This window comes from Chelonoidis abingdonii, chromosome 15 (genome assembly GCF_003597395.2).
Source record: "Chelonoidis abingdonii isolate Lonesome George chromosome 15, CheloAbing_2.0, whole genome shotgun sequence".
In the NCBI taxonomy this organism is placed as follows: Eukaryota; Metazoa; Chordata; order Testudines; family Testudinidae; genus Chelonoidis; species Chelonoidis abingdonii.
The window spans coordinates 36,541,682-36,557,458 of record NC_133783.1 but is presented as its reverse complement, the minus strand read 5'-3'; the positions used below and the strand labels follow the sequence as shown (position 1 = coordinate 36,557,458).

Genomic DNA, 15,777 nt, shown 5'->3' with positions numbered 1-15,777 from the left:
TGCCAGCCCGCGGTTTTGGCGGCAATTCAGCGGCAGGTACACTCAAGGCACAGGACCAGTAGATCACCCCCAGAACCACCGCCAAATCCACATGTCCGGCAGACCTCCTGCAGAAATGCTGCTGAAGGCTCCCTGACTGCCATGGTTCGGGCGGCGAAAAACATAGAGCTGCCCCTGTCCCTATCAGACTGGTTTTGTCCATAATAATTTCCACACATTTAGTAAATAAATAGAAGTGAAATTCCCCAATTTGTCTAAACAGTATGCTTCTAAATGAAGAGAAAATGTATTAATGAATGCTGTTAGGATTCTTTCTTCTTCTTTTTAATGAATTTTTGCCAAACGAGAAGTCTGAAATTATCATTTCTTATATTTTATCACCATAAAACAGGACTTAGTGTATCATTCTAATTTTTAAAAATAATGTAAAAGATTGTTAATTTTCTTTGTATGAATGTCAGGAGAATGGTGTAGTCGGGGACATCTATCTGGTACCTGATAACTAGGCATGGCCAGGTCAATTTCACAACAATAGAACCAAACTGAATCTTTGCTCAACATAAATCTTGGAACAACTCTGAACTCTCTTTTGGGGGAAACTGGGGGAGTTTTCCACACATCCTTTTCCTCTTCTGATTCTGACCAGGATGAGAAGAACATAAGAACAGCCATATTGGGTCAAACCAATTCTCTGTCTAGCCTAGTATTGTGTCTTCTGACAGTGGTCAATGCCAGGTGCTTCAGAGGGAATGAACAGAACAGGTAATCAGCAAGTGATCCGGCCTCTGTCGCACATTCCCCTCATCTGGCAGACAATGGCTAGGGACACTTCAGAGCATGGTTTGGCATCCCAGCCCACCCAGGCTAATAGTCATTGTTCTGTTTTGAACCCTATTATGGTCTTGGCCTTCACATTTTTTGGCAAAGAGTTCCACAGGTTGACTGTGAGTTGTGTGAAGAAATACTTCCTTTTGTTTCTTTTGAACCTCCTGCCTATTAATTTCATTTGGTGACCCCTAGTTCTTGTTTCAGAGTAGCAGCTGTGTTAGTCTGTATCCGCAAAAAGAACAGGAGTACTTGTGGCACCTTAGAGACTAACAATTTATTTCAGTATAAGCTTTCGTGGGCTACAGCTCACTTCTTTGGATGCATAGAATGGAACACACCTTCTATGGGTCATCTCAATTATCACTTCAAAGCTTTTTTTCTGCTGCTGACGATTGTTCATCTCAATTGATTGGACTCTTCCAGTTGGTATGCATACTTCCATCTTTTCATGTTCTCCGTATGTATAAATATCTCCTGTCTGTGTGTTCCATTCTATGCATCCGGAGAAGTGAGCTGTATCCCACAAAAGCTTATGCTGAAATAAATTTATTAGTCTCTAAGGTGCCACAAGTACTCTTGTTCTTCCTAGTTCTTGTGTTATGAGTAGGAGTAAATAACACTTGATTATTTACTTTCTCCACACCAGTCATCATTTTATAGACCTCTATCATATCCCCCTTATCTCTTTTCCTAGCTGAGAAGTCCCAGTCATATTAATCTCTCCTCATATGGCAGCTGTTCCATACCCCTAATCATTTTTGTTTCCCTTTTCTGTACCTTTTCCAGTTCCAGTATATCTTTTTTTGAGAGGGGGCAACCAGATCTGCATGCAGTATTCAAGATGTCAGCATACCATGGATTTATATAGAGACAATATGATATTTTCTGTCTTATTATCTATCCCTTTCTTAATGTTTCCCAGTATTCTGCTAGCTTCTTTGACTGCCGCTGCACAGTGAGTGGATGTTTTCAGAGAGCTACTCACAATGATTCCAAGATCTCTTTCTTGAGTGGTAACAGCTAATTTAGGCCTCATCATTTCGTATGTATAGTTGGGGTTATGTTTTCCAATGTGCATTACTTTGCATTTATCAACATTGAATTTCATTTGCCAGAAGTGTCACAATATTATAAGGGAGGGTACTCTCAACATTTTCATCCTGAGTGGAAGCAGAAAGTGCCAGAAATTTAATGAAACCTATTCAAGTGATCCAGTTTTGTGAACAAATAAAGTTCAGATTGTTAAAATAAGGATCAGCTAAAGTTCTAGAACTTGAGATTCTTCTCCAAACTCATTTGAACCTCTAAATCTTTTGAGAGTAACTCGTGTCTGTAGTGATTATTTTAGGGATGTAATTTAGAAGGATAATATAATTAGGGTGTATCAGACTTTTCTTCAGAGAAAATAGGCCTATTCTATTTGTGGAAGGCAAAGGGAGCTTTTGGGTGTTCAGCATTGTTGAAAATCAGACTACTTTTAAGAGGGAATCAGGAGTGGGATTTCCAAAAGTTCATAAGTCCAATAGACTTAAAATTGCGCTTCTGTTCCTATGTCACTTAGGTGTTTAAGAAAATCTCATCCTTACAAGGATGATTTCAGGCACTTATTTTTTAAAAGCTTAAGCCAATTATATTTTTATATATTTGTCTTCAATCGTAGTACTTTATCTAACTTTGAATCCTAAATTCAGAACTTACCAATATAAATACCAAGATTACAAAAACTTACCTTTTCTGAAGTGCACTGTCTTGTTTATTAATTCATATATTTTTGTGAGCGAGCACAGAAGTGTTGCCTCTACCTGGTTTCTAGAGCAAAATAACTTCTCCCCCTCCTTTCTCAGTGTTTGCTGTTGGATATCTCTGGACTATCGTGATATAATTTATCAACACTTCTTTATATTTTTATATCACCCTCTAGGCCATCTTTATGGATTAATCTGCTTTAGACAATTTATTTTCATATGGGTTCCAACGGGAAAGTGGTGAAAACCCTGTTTGTGGTGAAACTTATAAAAAAAAAAAAATCCTGTAGTGGATGAATTATATGCTGTAATAAGTCTTTTCCATCTCTAGTTTCTATGGGCCTGATTGTCTACTGCGTTCCATATGGTGCAGCCATTTACACCTGTGATAAGTGAGCTTGACACCTTTACTATTAGAGGGAGTGATTGGAGATTTCTGATTACGGCAGCATTTTACAGCCGTATAATTCTAGATGGTGGTTCCTTTAGAATGTCAAAGTGCTTGACTTCATATACATTTTTCCCTTAGATATTTCCTACTGACGTTAACAGAAGCTATGCATGTGTGCTTCAAAGGTGGCATTTAACTCTTTTATGGAAAGACATTCTACTCCAATCTATTGGCCCACTTGAATTTATGCTGATTTACAGCAGCTGAGGATCAGACTCCTGTAGTATCTTAACAATGAATCCTCTCAGTTAGCTATCTTGGGTCTCTTGTCACATTTCTGTTTCCTTAAGAAGAAACAAGTACGTTGGAAGTAGAATATGTGCCATCTAGGGAACTTCATGGTAAATAGATATTTTGTACTCACTGTCATAGTAAAAGAGATGCATAAAGTTTATGCTATCAGATAGCACAGACATTACTGATATCTACTTGCTGTGGAATTTTGCACATTTTTCTTTCTGGATTATTTTTTTTAAATCAGGACAGACTTGCCTGTGGAAGAAAGTTAATTTCCCCCTGAGAAGTATATGCAGAATCATGGAGAGCAGTTTGATGAAATTGTAAATTCATTAACTTTATGCAGATAAATTCATCATTTTACTTTCCTGTTCCAAAATGCAGCATGTGAAAATCTAGAGGGGGTTAATTGGGAATGATGGGAGTATTGCAGCAAAGTCTTAGATTCTCATCTCTTAAAATGCTAATTTTATTTTCCTTCCTTGGCAGGATTTGAAGACAGTGCTCTCCTTTCCCCAGTACCCAGGGGAGTTCCTGCACCCTGTGGTATATGCATGTACTGCAGTCATGTTATTGTGCCTGTTTGCGTCCATTATCACTTACATTGTGCATCACAGGTAAGAATTCAATACAGCGGCAAACACACGTTCATGTTAGAATAGAACTGAAGCAGTCCTTTTCTATCTTTTCTTTGCACAAAGATAAAATGCTTAAATGCTTTAGTTATTGCTGGATACTAAAATTTACAGTATAACGTAGTAAAAAAAGAATGGAAAATGGTGCTTCATAAGTAAAAATGTATACAAAGTCAAATAATCTGTTTTGTTTATACTAAGCTGTGTGAGAGAAAAGGGAAATTGAACTTTCCCCTCAAAAACATTCATAATTAACCTTTCTACATGTGAAAACACATACCAAAACAAACTTTTCTAACCAGTAATTTATGGTAATGTGTCCTTCTTGACTCCATTTGGAAAAATTATCCATTCAAATATCGGTTTCGCATAGAATCAAAATTTAAGGACTAGAAAACTATAAACTCATAAAATATTGTGGTGGGCTTGTTCCCAAACTGTAGCTTCCCCTAAAAAGAAGCAGATGTGTGTCTTATATTGTTCCTAAAATTTCTTGTATTCTTTATAATTTGACACTGCAACATAAAGCTCTGTGATATAAGGCCACCTTCGATATCAAACTACTGGATGCTAGCTTACAGTTTCACAGCAGCCTCTTGGAAAGATACACTAATTGTTTTGGAATAAGAGAATAACATTGTACAAAGGATTTGATAAATATCTTATCAGAAAGGTGTTTTCTTGCTTTTAAATTTGTTTGGTTTTAGAAACTTTGTGATTTCATTTATATGAATGAGATTTTTAAGTGTATGTGTACACAGTAGTTAAAAGTCATTAGCTACTTAAAAGAGCAGGAATGTATTTTACTGTATAAGCTGATAAACATTAATTAAGAATGTATTTAATGTAATGAATTTTGATCTTCAACTTATATGTAATCCTTCAGCGTTGTCATAGTTAGACTACTGCATATTTGACATCTGGCAGAAAGCCTTTTAAATACATGAATCACTCTTCATTCTGGACCTGTTTAAAAAGCTCATTGAAGTCAGTAAAAAAATTTTAAAAATCTCCCATTGACTTCAGTGAGCTTTAAAACAGACCCTCTATGCTGCAGGTAGTCTAGTAGTCAAGAATCTGAGAGTTTGAAATCTGTATGTCAAATATATTTTTTCCGAAAATATAAGAATGCATTTTAAGATTTTTACAATCAAGATGTGAATTGAAAAAATATATTAATTTTAAACAGCACAATCCGAATCAGTAGAAAAGGATGGCACATGCTTCTCAACTTCTGTTTCCATACTGCTCTTACTTTTGCTGTCTTTGCTGGTGGAATCAATCGCATAAAATACCCAATTGTATGTCAAGCTGTAAGTACCTTTGTTACCTTATCGTTATTTTAAAAAGGAAAAAAGCCCCTGAAATTATACATGTTGACTTAATACTGGTGATGTTCTTTCTTATCAAAGATTCTATGTTTTCTCAGGCATATGTACCAGAATTAATAATCACTATGAGGATTGTCAAGACTAATGTGCAACAGTGGAAGTCAGAAACTCTGAATTATATTTCCATCTGTGTCACTTAGTTGCTGTGTGAACTTGGACAAATATATTAACTTCTCCGTCGTCGATTTCCCTATCCAAAATCAAAATGGAGTTAATGCTATTTCTCTTCTTTACAGGAGTGTTGGGGAATATGATTTATTCATGTTTGTAATGCCCTTTGAGATCTTCGGACTAGAGGGCAAAGTTAGGATTATTACTATTGTGGTTGCTTACCATGAGAATATCATACTAAACTACCTGTTTCTGCTTTGTAATGTAGGCCCTTTATGCCCACTGTGCAACCACTGAATATATTTTAGCAACTTAATGTTTATAATATATTATATCTTTTAAGTTCAGCGCAGGCTTTGGAGGCAATGCTTATACCACCCTGTCCCCAGGAAAGGGCTTGTGTGTAAGGGAGCCTCACTGAGCTTCCTGATATGCAAGTGTAGGTGTTGTGCAGGCTGCACTATCCCCACCTCCTCCTCCTGTGAAACCTCTTATATGGGGAAGTACATCCCCAGACAGTCACAGGGGGAGCAGTCTTTGTGCTCTCCTGGATACAGGGAATGAGATTGTGATTGGTCCTTTGGTAGGAGAGGAAGGGAAGAAGGCTGCTTCAGTCCTCCCCTCTCAGCAAAACCTCACAAGGACCAGTTAAAATCCAGCCTTGTATTTCTAATATTTCTTTCTGGAATTCTTTACAACAGATGCCCCTGTTCTCATGAATGATATTTTTGCTAACCTTTGCTAAAGAATTTCATTAAGCAAAAATATCTGTGACTGCAACACTCATCTTTTATCTAATTGTATTAGCATTGAGACCTCTAATATGAGATGTGTTTTCTCCTTTACTTAAACAGGCTATAGTCTTGAAACCCAGTCCATTGAAAATGAATGTGTGAATGATCTCTTTCCATTACTCATGGTAAAACTGAGTCTGCACAGTCTAGTCACAGTTCTAGTATATTAGAAGTTCTGTTCTCACATTTAATTCAAAAGTGAGCAGAGCTTCATGGGGTTTTAGCAGTCAAGAGGTTAAAAAAAAAATCACCAGTAATAAATCTTGCTTGCCTTTTTTCGCTAATTTATAAATTATTCTTTGCCCACTCTTTTAATTAAAAATTTTTTTCATTCATGTATTATAATATTTCTATTACTAACAAGGAGAATCAAAAAGTGTTGCAATTGTTCTTCTAAGCACTCATGATTGCTCAGCAGGCTTACTAAAAATAGCAGCATGTATTTCCCTCTGTATTTCCTGATCAAATTTATTTATAAAGTAAAATTTAATTGAGATGCAATCTCTCACTTAGAATAATGACCCAGGGAATGAATAGACAGCAAGTTACACATCTTACTTTGAATTATTCCTGTCTGCGGAAAGCAAACGACACACAATTCTCCCCATTTTTATAATGGATTGAATGTCACTGTGTGGGTGTAAATAAAGGCAGTATTTGAATCCATAGTTAATACAGTTAGTGCTTAGTGTATTATGACGTTCTTAAATACAATCCAATTAAAAATCGTGGTAAAATATTTAGGATCTGTGTAATATACCAATGAGGATTTGCAAGACTGTTCTTACTGATGTAATATTTTCTACTTACATAATTCTTTAACTGGAAGATGTCAAAGCCCTTTGTGAATAGAAATAACCTTAAACACTCAAGTGAGTTTGTTACTACTATATCCATTGCACAGGTGAATAAACCAAGGCACAGAGAGGTTAAGTGAAAGTCACATTACAAGGCTACAAGAAGAACCTAGCAATCCTGACTCACGCTTTCTTGTTCTAACCACAAGACAACAATTCCATGCTAGGATTCTCCTGTTCTTCACAACTTAAAATTCTAACACTGTTTGAAGCATGTCCTTAACATTTTATACATTTAGATTTCTTTAAGAGTACAGGAATTTATATAATACAGCTCCCATAGCCAATTGTAGGAATTCTGTTTCTAATTTTCTGTAACCTGTTCTGAAAGTGGAACATTTACATTTGTATGACTTTCAGCAAACAGCACCTATAAATATTGTAAGCTTCTCTGATGCAGTAAACACTATGTTGTAAAATATGCCTTACATGACATTATTTTATAGGACATGGTTGTCTATTTCATTATTCTGAGATAAATATCTCTTAATATCTAGCCAATTGCATGGTAATTAACCTCTAAGTTCTAGCAAATCTAAATATCATTTACAATTTTTTTTATCTGTAGTTTGAAAGTTAATAGGACAGCCATGGTCATGTAATTACATGGTCACAAATGACCATCTGTTGTTACAATTTTTGCCTGGTTATTTACTTTGCAGATTGCACAGTAAAAATGATAATGAAAGATAGATTTTGTTAAATGAGTTATAAATAATTCTGTTATGAGTAATACATAACATGAGTGCAGGGGACTTGACTAGATGACCTCACGAGGTCCCTTCCAGTCCTATGATTCTATGATAAACTACAGGAATTTTTTCATAAAATGCAGGCATATGGTAGTTATTTCCTCTTATGGTATTAGGCCAAATCCTCAACCATTGTAAAGCATAGAGAAATCTAAACAGATCCCGAGAACCCACACACATACCCCCCAAGGTATCTGCATTAGGGTTACTCACCCACGTAAGACCATGCCCTGTCTAAGGACAATGTCAGCACTGTACTCCACCTAGGGTCCAGGGATGACACAGACTCACTGAACATGCATACTGCTTCTCTGATTCCCTGAGAGGAACTGATTGACAGCAGGGGATATCAAATGCACTGAACAACCCATGAAGGGGATATTTCAGCTGATATCACAGGCTGAACATACTGTCCATTTGCAGCCATTGTTTCACCACCACTACCCTTCCTAACCTCCTTGCCTGCCAACATACACATGTAAAAAAGTTATACAGAGCCCCCAGTCCTGGTACCTATCTCCTCTTGTGACAGCTCTGTGGGTATTATTGCTGCAGCAGCACTGAAGTATCCTGTAAGGGGCCAGTGCAGGAAGGAAAGGGGACCTGCAGATGGGTTCTCAGGGTGTCTGAGAGCTCATTTATATGATGATACCCAATAGCCCCTCAAGCAGCTCCACACAAGACCCTGTGGAGTGGGTGCACACAATGAGTACAGACATCGTCAAGATCAGTCAGGCCAGAGCAGAACCTGTTTAAATAGCCATATTTGGCTCAGGTGTCCCTCAGGACTGTGTCAGCAGGAATGAGGATTGGCTGATCCCTGTTTAAATTCTGGCAGGCACAACTGGACCTGGGCAGAAAGAAAAGAACGCTGGTACAAAACTATCTGATCGTCTTTCAGATAGGATGTATCTGAAGAAGCTGTTACCATAAAATTGCTTGTTAATCATATGTTTCCTAAAGACGCTATTTCAAATTATTTATCTCAAAGAAGCAAAACAAGTTCATATATATTCCATAGAGGATACAGTTACAGTACCTTCAGTGTGTCTCCCTGCTTTACAAATGTAAACATAAATGCAGCCCTGAAACAAGTCCAGCCCTGCACTGTTTTAAGGTGCAGTGCTTTGTAGAAAATTCCAAATGCAGCCTTTTCTGATGGAATAAACCTGGAGTCACTGCTCTGAGTATTGTGAAGTGAATCTTTTTCTAGCTTTCTCATCATTCTCACCCTCACACCCCCAGCGCTTTCTTTTGCACGACATAACCTCATTACAACTCTTTCACCTACGTGAAATAATAAACTGAGTTCCCTTCAGGTGCTACCTCATTAGCCAACAGGTGTCTTCGCAGAATATTTGAGTTTAACTGTTGCTCTACCCCAGAATTAAGTGTCTCACACTGATCTGAGTTTAGAGAGAAAGTGTTAATGATATGAACAAGGGCTGTTTTCTGCACTAGGCCACTAATGCACCTTTTTATCTCCTTGAATGTCAAGTGGTTGAACTAAATTTAAAAAAAAAACAACCTTCTTTTTATGGTACAGTATTTATTTTAATCTGAAATCCAAATGTCTAAAAATTTCTTTCAGGCATGAAAATCCCATTCAAATAGTTTTCCTCATTTTGCTACCTATTAGCTGCTCATTATTTGTCATTTATAAAGAGAGGAAGAATGATCCACTGATTAGAGTGCCGGCCTGGGACTTGGGAGATCTGAATTCAGCACTCTAATCTACCCCAGTCTTGAGGTGTGATTTGAGCATGTCTCTCTGATCCTGATCCAAAAATGGACTTAAGCATTGCAACGTTATGCATAACTTTTAGGCACCTAGAAAATCATAGGAACAAGACTGTCACCCAAAATGCCTGAGTTAGGTGGTCAAAAAAGCAGAAGTGGTCAAAAAGCAAATAGGATGTTAGGAATCATTGAAAAGGGGATAGAGAATAAGAAGGAGAATATATTATTGCCTTATATAAATCGATGGTATGCCCACATCTTGAATACTGCATACACATGCGGTCTCCTCATCTCAAAAAAGATATATTGGCACTAGAAAAGGTTCAGAGAAGGGCAATTAAAATAATTAGGGGTTTGGAACGTGTCCCATATGAGGAGAGATTAATGATGCTAGGACTTTTCAGCTTGGAAAAGTGGAGACTAAGGGGGATATGATAGAGGTATATAAAATCGTGAGTGATGTGGAGAAAGTAGATAAGGAAAAGTTATTTCTTATTCCCATAATACAAGAACTAGGGGGTCACCAAATGAAATTAATAGGCAGCAGGTTTAAAACAAATAAAAGGAAGTTCTTCTTCACACAGTGCATAGTCAACTTGTGGAACTTCTTGTCTGAGGAGCTTGTGAAGGCTAGAACTATAACAGCATTTAAAAGAGAACTGGATAAATTCATGGAGGTTAAGCCCATAAATGGCTATTAGCCAGGATGAGTAAGGAATGGTGTCCCTAGCCTCTGTTTGTCAGGTGGAGATGGATGGCAGGAGAGAGATCACTTGATCATTGCCCGTTAGGTTCACTCCCTCTGGGGCACCTGGTATTGGCCACTGTCAATGGACAGGATATTGGGCTAGATGGACCTTTGGTATGACTCAGTACAGCTGTTCTTATGCTCTTATGTTCTTACCTAGGTTCCCTATGCAATGAGTGGGGAGAGACAGGCACCTTAAAATGCAATCTACAAAGGCAGCAAGCTAGGTGGGGAGCCCCCTACAATAGCCAATGAGAGAAGTGGATCATCGGATGAGATGGGTGTGTCGTAAACCCTACCCCTTCTCAGAGATATGTGCCTAAGTCCAGGCAGCAGGGAAGCGCCTATCTCTCCCAGTGATCTGTTTCTCAGGTGCGTGTCCTAGGCAATAGAGTCATTCTCACTCTTTCTATGGCCCAATTAAAACTTAATTATTCAATTATTTAATTGAAGGGGGATAATTTCAATAGAAAAGATTGAGAGAGAGACCCACATCAGTATATCCCATAGTCCAGTGGTTAGAGCACTCACCTGAGAGGTGACAGATCCCTCTTCAAATCCCTTCTCCTTATCAGTCAGAGGGGGGACTTGAACCCATGATCTCCTGCATCCTGTGTGAGTGCTCTAAGCATTAGGCTAAAGGTTATAAGGAAGGGCTCCCTTCCCCCACCTACTGTTTTGTGTAGATGTAGGCAGCCATTGAGGCTGCCTATTGGATTTGGGCCTCACGCCCATCTTTAGGAAGAAGAGTGCCTCTCTTCCCCTGGTTATTGAGCACACTAGAACTTAAGCAGGAGATAGGCAGGTCCGGCCCATAACATTTTGGCACCTGAGGCGGGGAGCTCAAATGATGCCCCCATACCCCCTCGCTTGGGCCAAAACTTTGAAAGGTCTCAATTCTGCCTTGTTCCTGATCTACTCCTCTCATGGTACTGCTCTGCTACCTACCTCAATAAAGGAGAACTAACAACTTAGAATGCCTTGTTCAAAAATTTTAAGAAACACTTAACTTTCAAATGCCTGAATAGCAAACGTAACTTTTCTTGTCTGCATAGTAAACACTGTCATTTTTATCTGTTTGAATAATCAAAGTGGTGCTTTCTGTGCCTTCTTGGTTGCAAAGATTTGAACTGCTTCCTAAAGGTCCACAGTCTCGGCCAGCTCATGCTCTATTGAGATGGTTGGAAGGCCGACCAGCTTCTCGTGTGTCATTGTGGAGCATAGATGTGTTTTTATTAACTTCAGCTTAAAGAAGCTGTGTTCTCCACTGGCAACTGTTGCAGGAAGTGTTAGAAGTATGCGCAGAGCAACAAAAGCATTTGGAAAGAGGGTGGTCATCTTATTTGTGCACATATATTCCAGAACAGCCTTTGGAGTTGATCCTGCTGAAATGTATCTTGAAAGGGCTTTCAGTTCATCACCTACATCAGTCGTATCAATATCATGCATGTCATCATGTGTCAACACTGTCTCTAGTGTCTTGCATTGCTGGTATAGGTCTTCCTCAGGTATAGTGAGGAGTTTTGGAATATCATACGACATCCCAAATATACTACTATGTTCCTTGAGCTGCATGAAACATTCTTCAACTGATTGTATTGCACAATCTAGCACCTGGTTAAAGAATTCAACTTTGAATTGTTGTTTGGGGTCTGTTATGGGATTATCCTGTGCCTCATAATCGTAATCTTTGGTGACTCTTGCATTCTTGAATGGATGGGAAAATAGCTTCAGTGTGAAGTTCCTCTGCCAACTTCTGTGCACTTTTCAGAATGTTTTGAAATCCCTCATCTGACCAGTAAGACTGTAGGTATGACTTTGCTTTGTCCAGTTGTTCCATTGCTCCAGATATAACAAGGTCAACACCTTGGAGTCTCTTGCTTACAACATTTATTTCAAACAGTATGTCATGCCACAACACTAAGCCACACAGAAATTTGAAGTTATGTATGTTTCTTGTGATTCCATTTCCCTCTGCCACTGTTCTCCCACAAACAGTTCCTGTCATAGCATTATCCTCCCGAATGGAACTATGGCATCACCTATCTTCCCAATCTGATGTTTGATAGGCTTTATCGCCTCCACTTAATTTTTCCATCGTGTGGCACTCCGTGGTTTCAGTGTCAGAGAGGATGTTCCCAGATATTGCTTCAAAATTTGCCATCGGTGAGTTGATACAGAGAAAAATACATAGATGCTTTGAATTACATTAAAAAATTCAGCAGCCTCCCTAGAAGCTGATGCTGCATCACTGACCACCAAGTTCAATGAATGAGAACTGCAAGGAACAAAAAAAACTTGAGGGTTTAACTCTCGGATCTGTGTCTGCACTCCTCTGTTCTTTCCTCTCATGTTTGCACCATTATCATAGCCCTGACCTCTCATGTCAGCTATCGCAATTCCTGTATCTTCCAGCTTTTTAACAAACAAATTTGTCAACCAGCTCCTGTAGTATCATCAGTGTCAATAAATTCTAGAAAATGCTCTTTGACAGTCACCATTGCAGGCACATTTTCACTAGGTTCTGTTGTTAAAAAAAGCACCATTAAAGTAATTTGTTCCGTATGACTGATGTCAGGTGGGCAGTCCAAAATAACAGAGTAATATCTTGCTGACTTCAGATCTGCCACAATCTTCTCTTTGACTTTTGTAGCCAGTAACCATATGATCTCATTTTGAATTGTTTTTCCAAGGTAGTAGTGTGTGTACATTTCTTGAGTGGTGACTCTTCTTCGATGCTCCTGGAGTACAGCATTAAACTCAACCATCCGCACCACAATTTTAAGGACATTGCCATTGCTTGCAACATACAGCTGATCTGAAGTGCTACACCATGCTAGGTTTTAGGTAGCAAGCATTCTCACAATGGCAATGAGCCTTTTCAGAACATTTTGCCAGTAAAGAGAGACTGATGCAATCTTGTCTTGATGCTGATCATCTATGCTGGCCTTCAACCTTAGTCTCATATCAAGTTCTTTCCACTTGCCTTCTCATGGGATGCCAGATTTTTCCAATCCTTTGTTCCTGTAGAACCTGTTGTGGCTGAAACATTAGACTGCAAGAGTGCAAGAAAAACAGTATGCAGCATTCTGGGTTTTTGAGTACATAAGCCATGGCCTCTCCACTTTGTTGCTATTGGGGATTTCATGGCAGTAATGTGTTGGATGGAAACTTCTATTTTCATTGTCTTTGGGGAACATGAAGTTTTCCATTTGCTGTGGCCCATGCATACAAGGAAGTCCCTCAGGCTACTGCTCAAGTGAGTCCACAGTCCTGGATCATCCAGATTTAAGGAACTAAACTCAGCAGCAGCTGTTTCTTGTGCCTCCACCACACTCGTCTCTGATCTACAGTTTTCTTCAGGAATGTGCATAGTTACATCCATTTGAGATGGAGATATAGATGCTGCAGTAGCTGCCAGGTCACCTACATGCTGACTAACTGGAAGATTGGGCTTCTCCTCACCACTCACATCCTCACTGGGGCCGGAAGGCTCACCGTGAACATTTGTGTCTATGTATCTCAGGAGAGCTCCTTCCTGCTTAGAATAGAAAAGCTTCCTTTGCTTTCTTTCTTTTTCTGAATGCTGCCCCAGAGGGGTGTTTTTCTTCTTTCACCATGACTGCTGTTCTGTGCCAGCTATAGTGGCTCTCAACACTCAGTTGAAGGGGACAAATAAGCAGGCTGGTAGCAGAGCCTGAGTGAGGGAAGATATCAGCATCTTAAGGGCTTAACTGGCTCCTACTACTTCAGTTGACTGACTGTTCTCCTCAGGTGGGTTCAGGGAAGCTGCAGAAAACAGGAAGCTCCATGAGAAGCTGGTGTTAATCAGTCCAAACTCCTGGCAGTGCTAGAGAGGTACATAAGAGGCTCCTCCTCCTCTTTCTCCCTGTAGCTCCTGCTGCTTTCTGTTGTTCTTACTCATCTTTTCTCCTGCCTGCCTGTTGTTTCTCTTGTGCCCTACTTCTTCCAGCACAGCACTCCACCATCTCTGCATCTAGAGCAGAGAGAATACATATGCACCAGCATCAGACACAATTTTCTATACTTTGAGTCCTAGTGGTGCCCCTCCTTACCCCCAGTCTGGCACTGAGGTGGCTGCCTCAATTCGCCTCATGGTAAGGCCAGCCCTGGAGATAGGTATCTGGGCACCCAGAGTGAAGCAGTCGTGCGCATGCCCAGAGGCAGTAACACAGATGCTTAGGAACTTGTACTGCAAAAACTTAGGCACTAAGTGAATGTAAGTGCCTGCAGGGTTAGGCAGCAGCCAAATGGAAGTTTTGTGGATCAAATGAGGATAATAGTTCTTTCCTACCTTGCAACAGCATTTGGAGGGTAATTACATTACAGATTGTAAAGCACTCAGCTACTATGGTGATGGCTACCATATAGGTACCCAAAGTAGATTAATCAACTTCTTAATTTCACTGAAAGCAATTTCCCAGCTCTCCGGGGCTTCAGGGGGTATGTGCAGCCACAACCAAACAAAAGCAAGTGAATTAAAGGCAACCTTCTCCAGACCATGTCTGCCATTTTAAAAAGGAAAAATTGACAACAAGAAAGAAATGCAAGTTAAGGCTGTCCAAGGGAGCATTAGACACCAGTATTGTATAGGTTTACCCAAGTATTTGTTCTGGTAATCAATAAGAGATTAGTCATTATAGCAACTGTAACATCACATGATTCTTAAGCTACCTCTAAGACACTGACCAAATTTTTAAAGGAGGACATAAATACATCATCATCTAAAATTTTTGCTTCAAAAAAGTGTAATAAGCTTTTCAGTTAAACAGTATAGGTTCCATTGATACAGTTCCAAGAACACAGAGGCCTTGAAAAGACTGAGACTACGTAATTATTATGGAAAAATGAGGAGTTTTGCTTTAGCAACTGCAATTATTAGACAACATAAGAAATGTTGGCTATAACATATGTAGACAGTCCTGGCTGGTCTCCCTGTAGTTTTCGGTGAAAACACACACAGACCTGTCAGCACAAAACTCTCTTGTAATAAAACATCACTACTCTAATATTCCCAATCTTTATCCCTTTCTCCATACTGGAAACAGGGCCCATCATGCAAGCATGAACATCATCTGTACACAATGGTGAACCCAAGTACCACATCCACTGCAAGCATATTTTCATCATGTTGAAACTACTTAATTTTTAATCTATTTGTTTGTTTGTATTTTTATATGGCATCTGTCCATGTGTCCTAGACCCAAATCCAATTACACGGTATACACAAATAAAGCCAAACCCCACTCAGCACCCTTAAACATGTAACCCATTAGGACTTTCAGTACCCACCGCGTACATTTGAGCTCTCATATCCTGTATCTGGATTTGAGTGAGAGTACCCTTACAAACACTTGACATATTCCAAAACACGGTGTGACAAACACTTCTGTTCTATTGAATAAATATTTAACATCAAAAAAATCTGTCCTCTAATCCTGTGTTTATGGAGTGAAGTAAGGCCCAA

At 39.1% G+C, this 15,777-nt stretch overlaps 1 protein-coding gene across 1 annotated transcript in view; it reads left to right on the top strand.

Moving 5' to 3' along the window:
- The window catches only part of ADGRA1 (adhesion G protein-coupled receptor A1), a 495,656-nt gene that overhangs the window by 422,406 nt on the left and 57,473 nt on the right, over window positions 1–15,777 (top strand). The window contains exons 15-16 of the mRNA XM_075072712.1: window positions 3,751–3,878; window positions 5,086–5,209. Of these exons, the coding sequence (XP_074928813.1) occupies window positions 3,751–3,878; window positions 5,086–5,209 (252 nt within the window). The remainder of the gene's footprint in view (window positions 1–3,750; window positions 3,879–5,085; window positions 5,210–15,777) is intronic.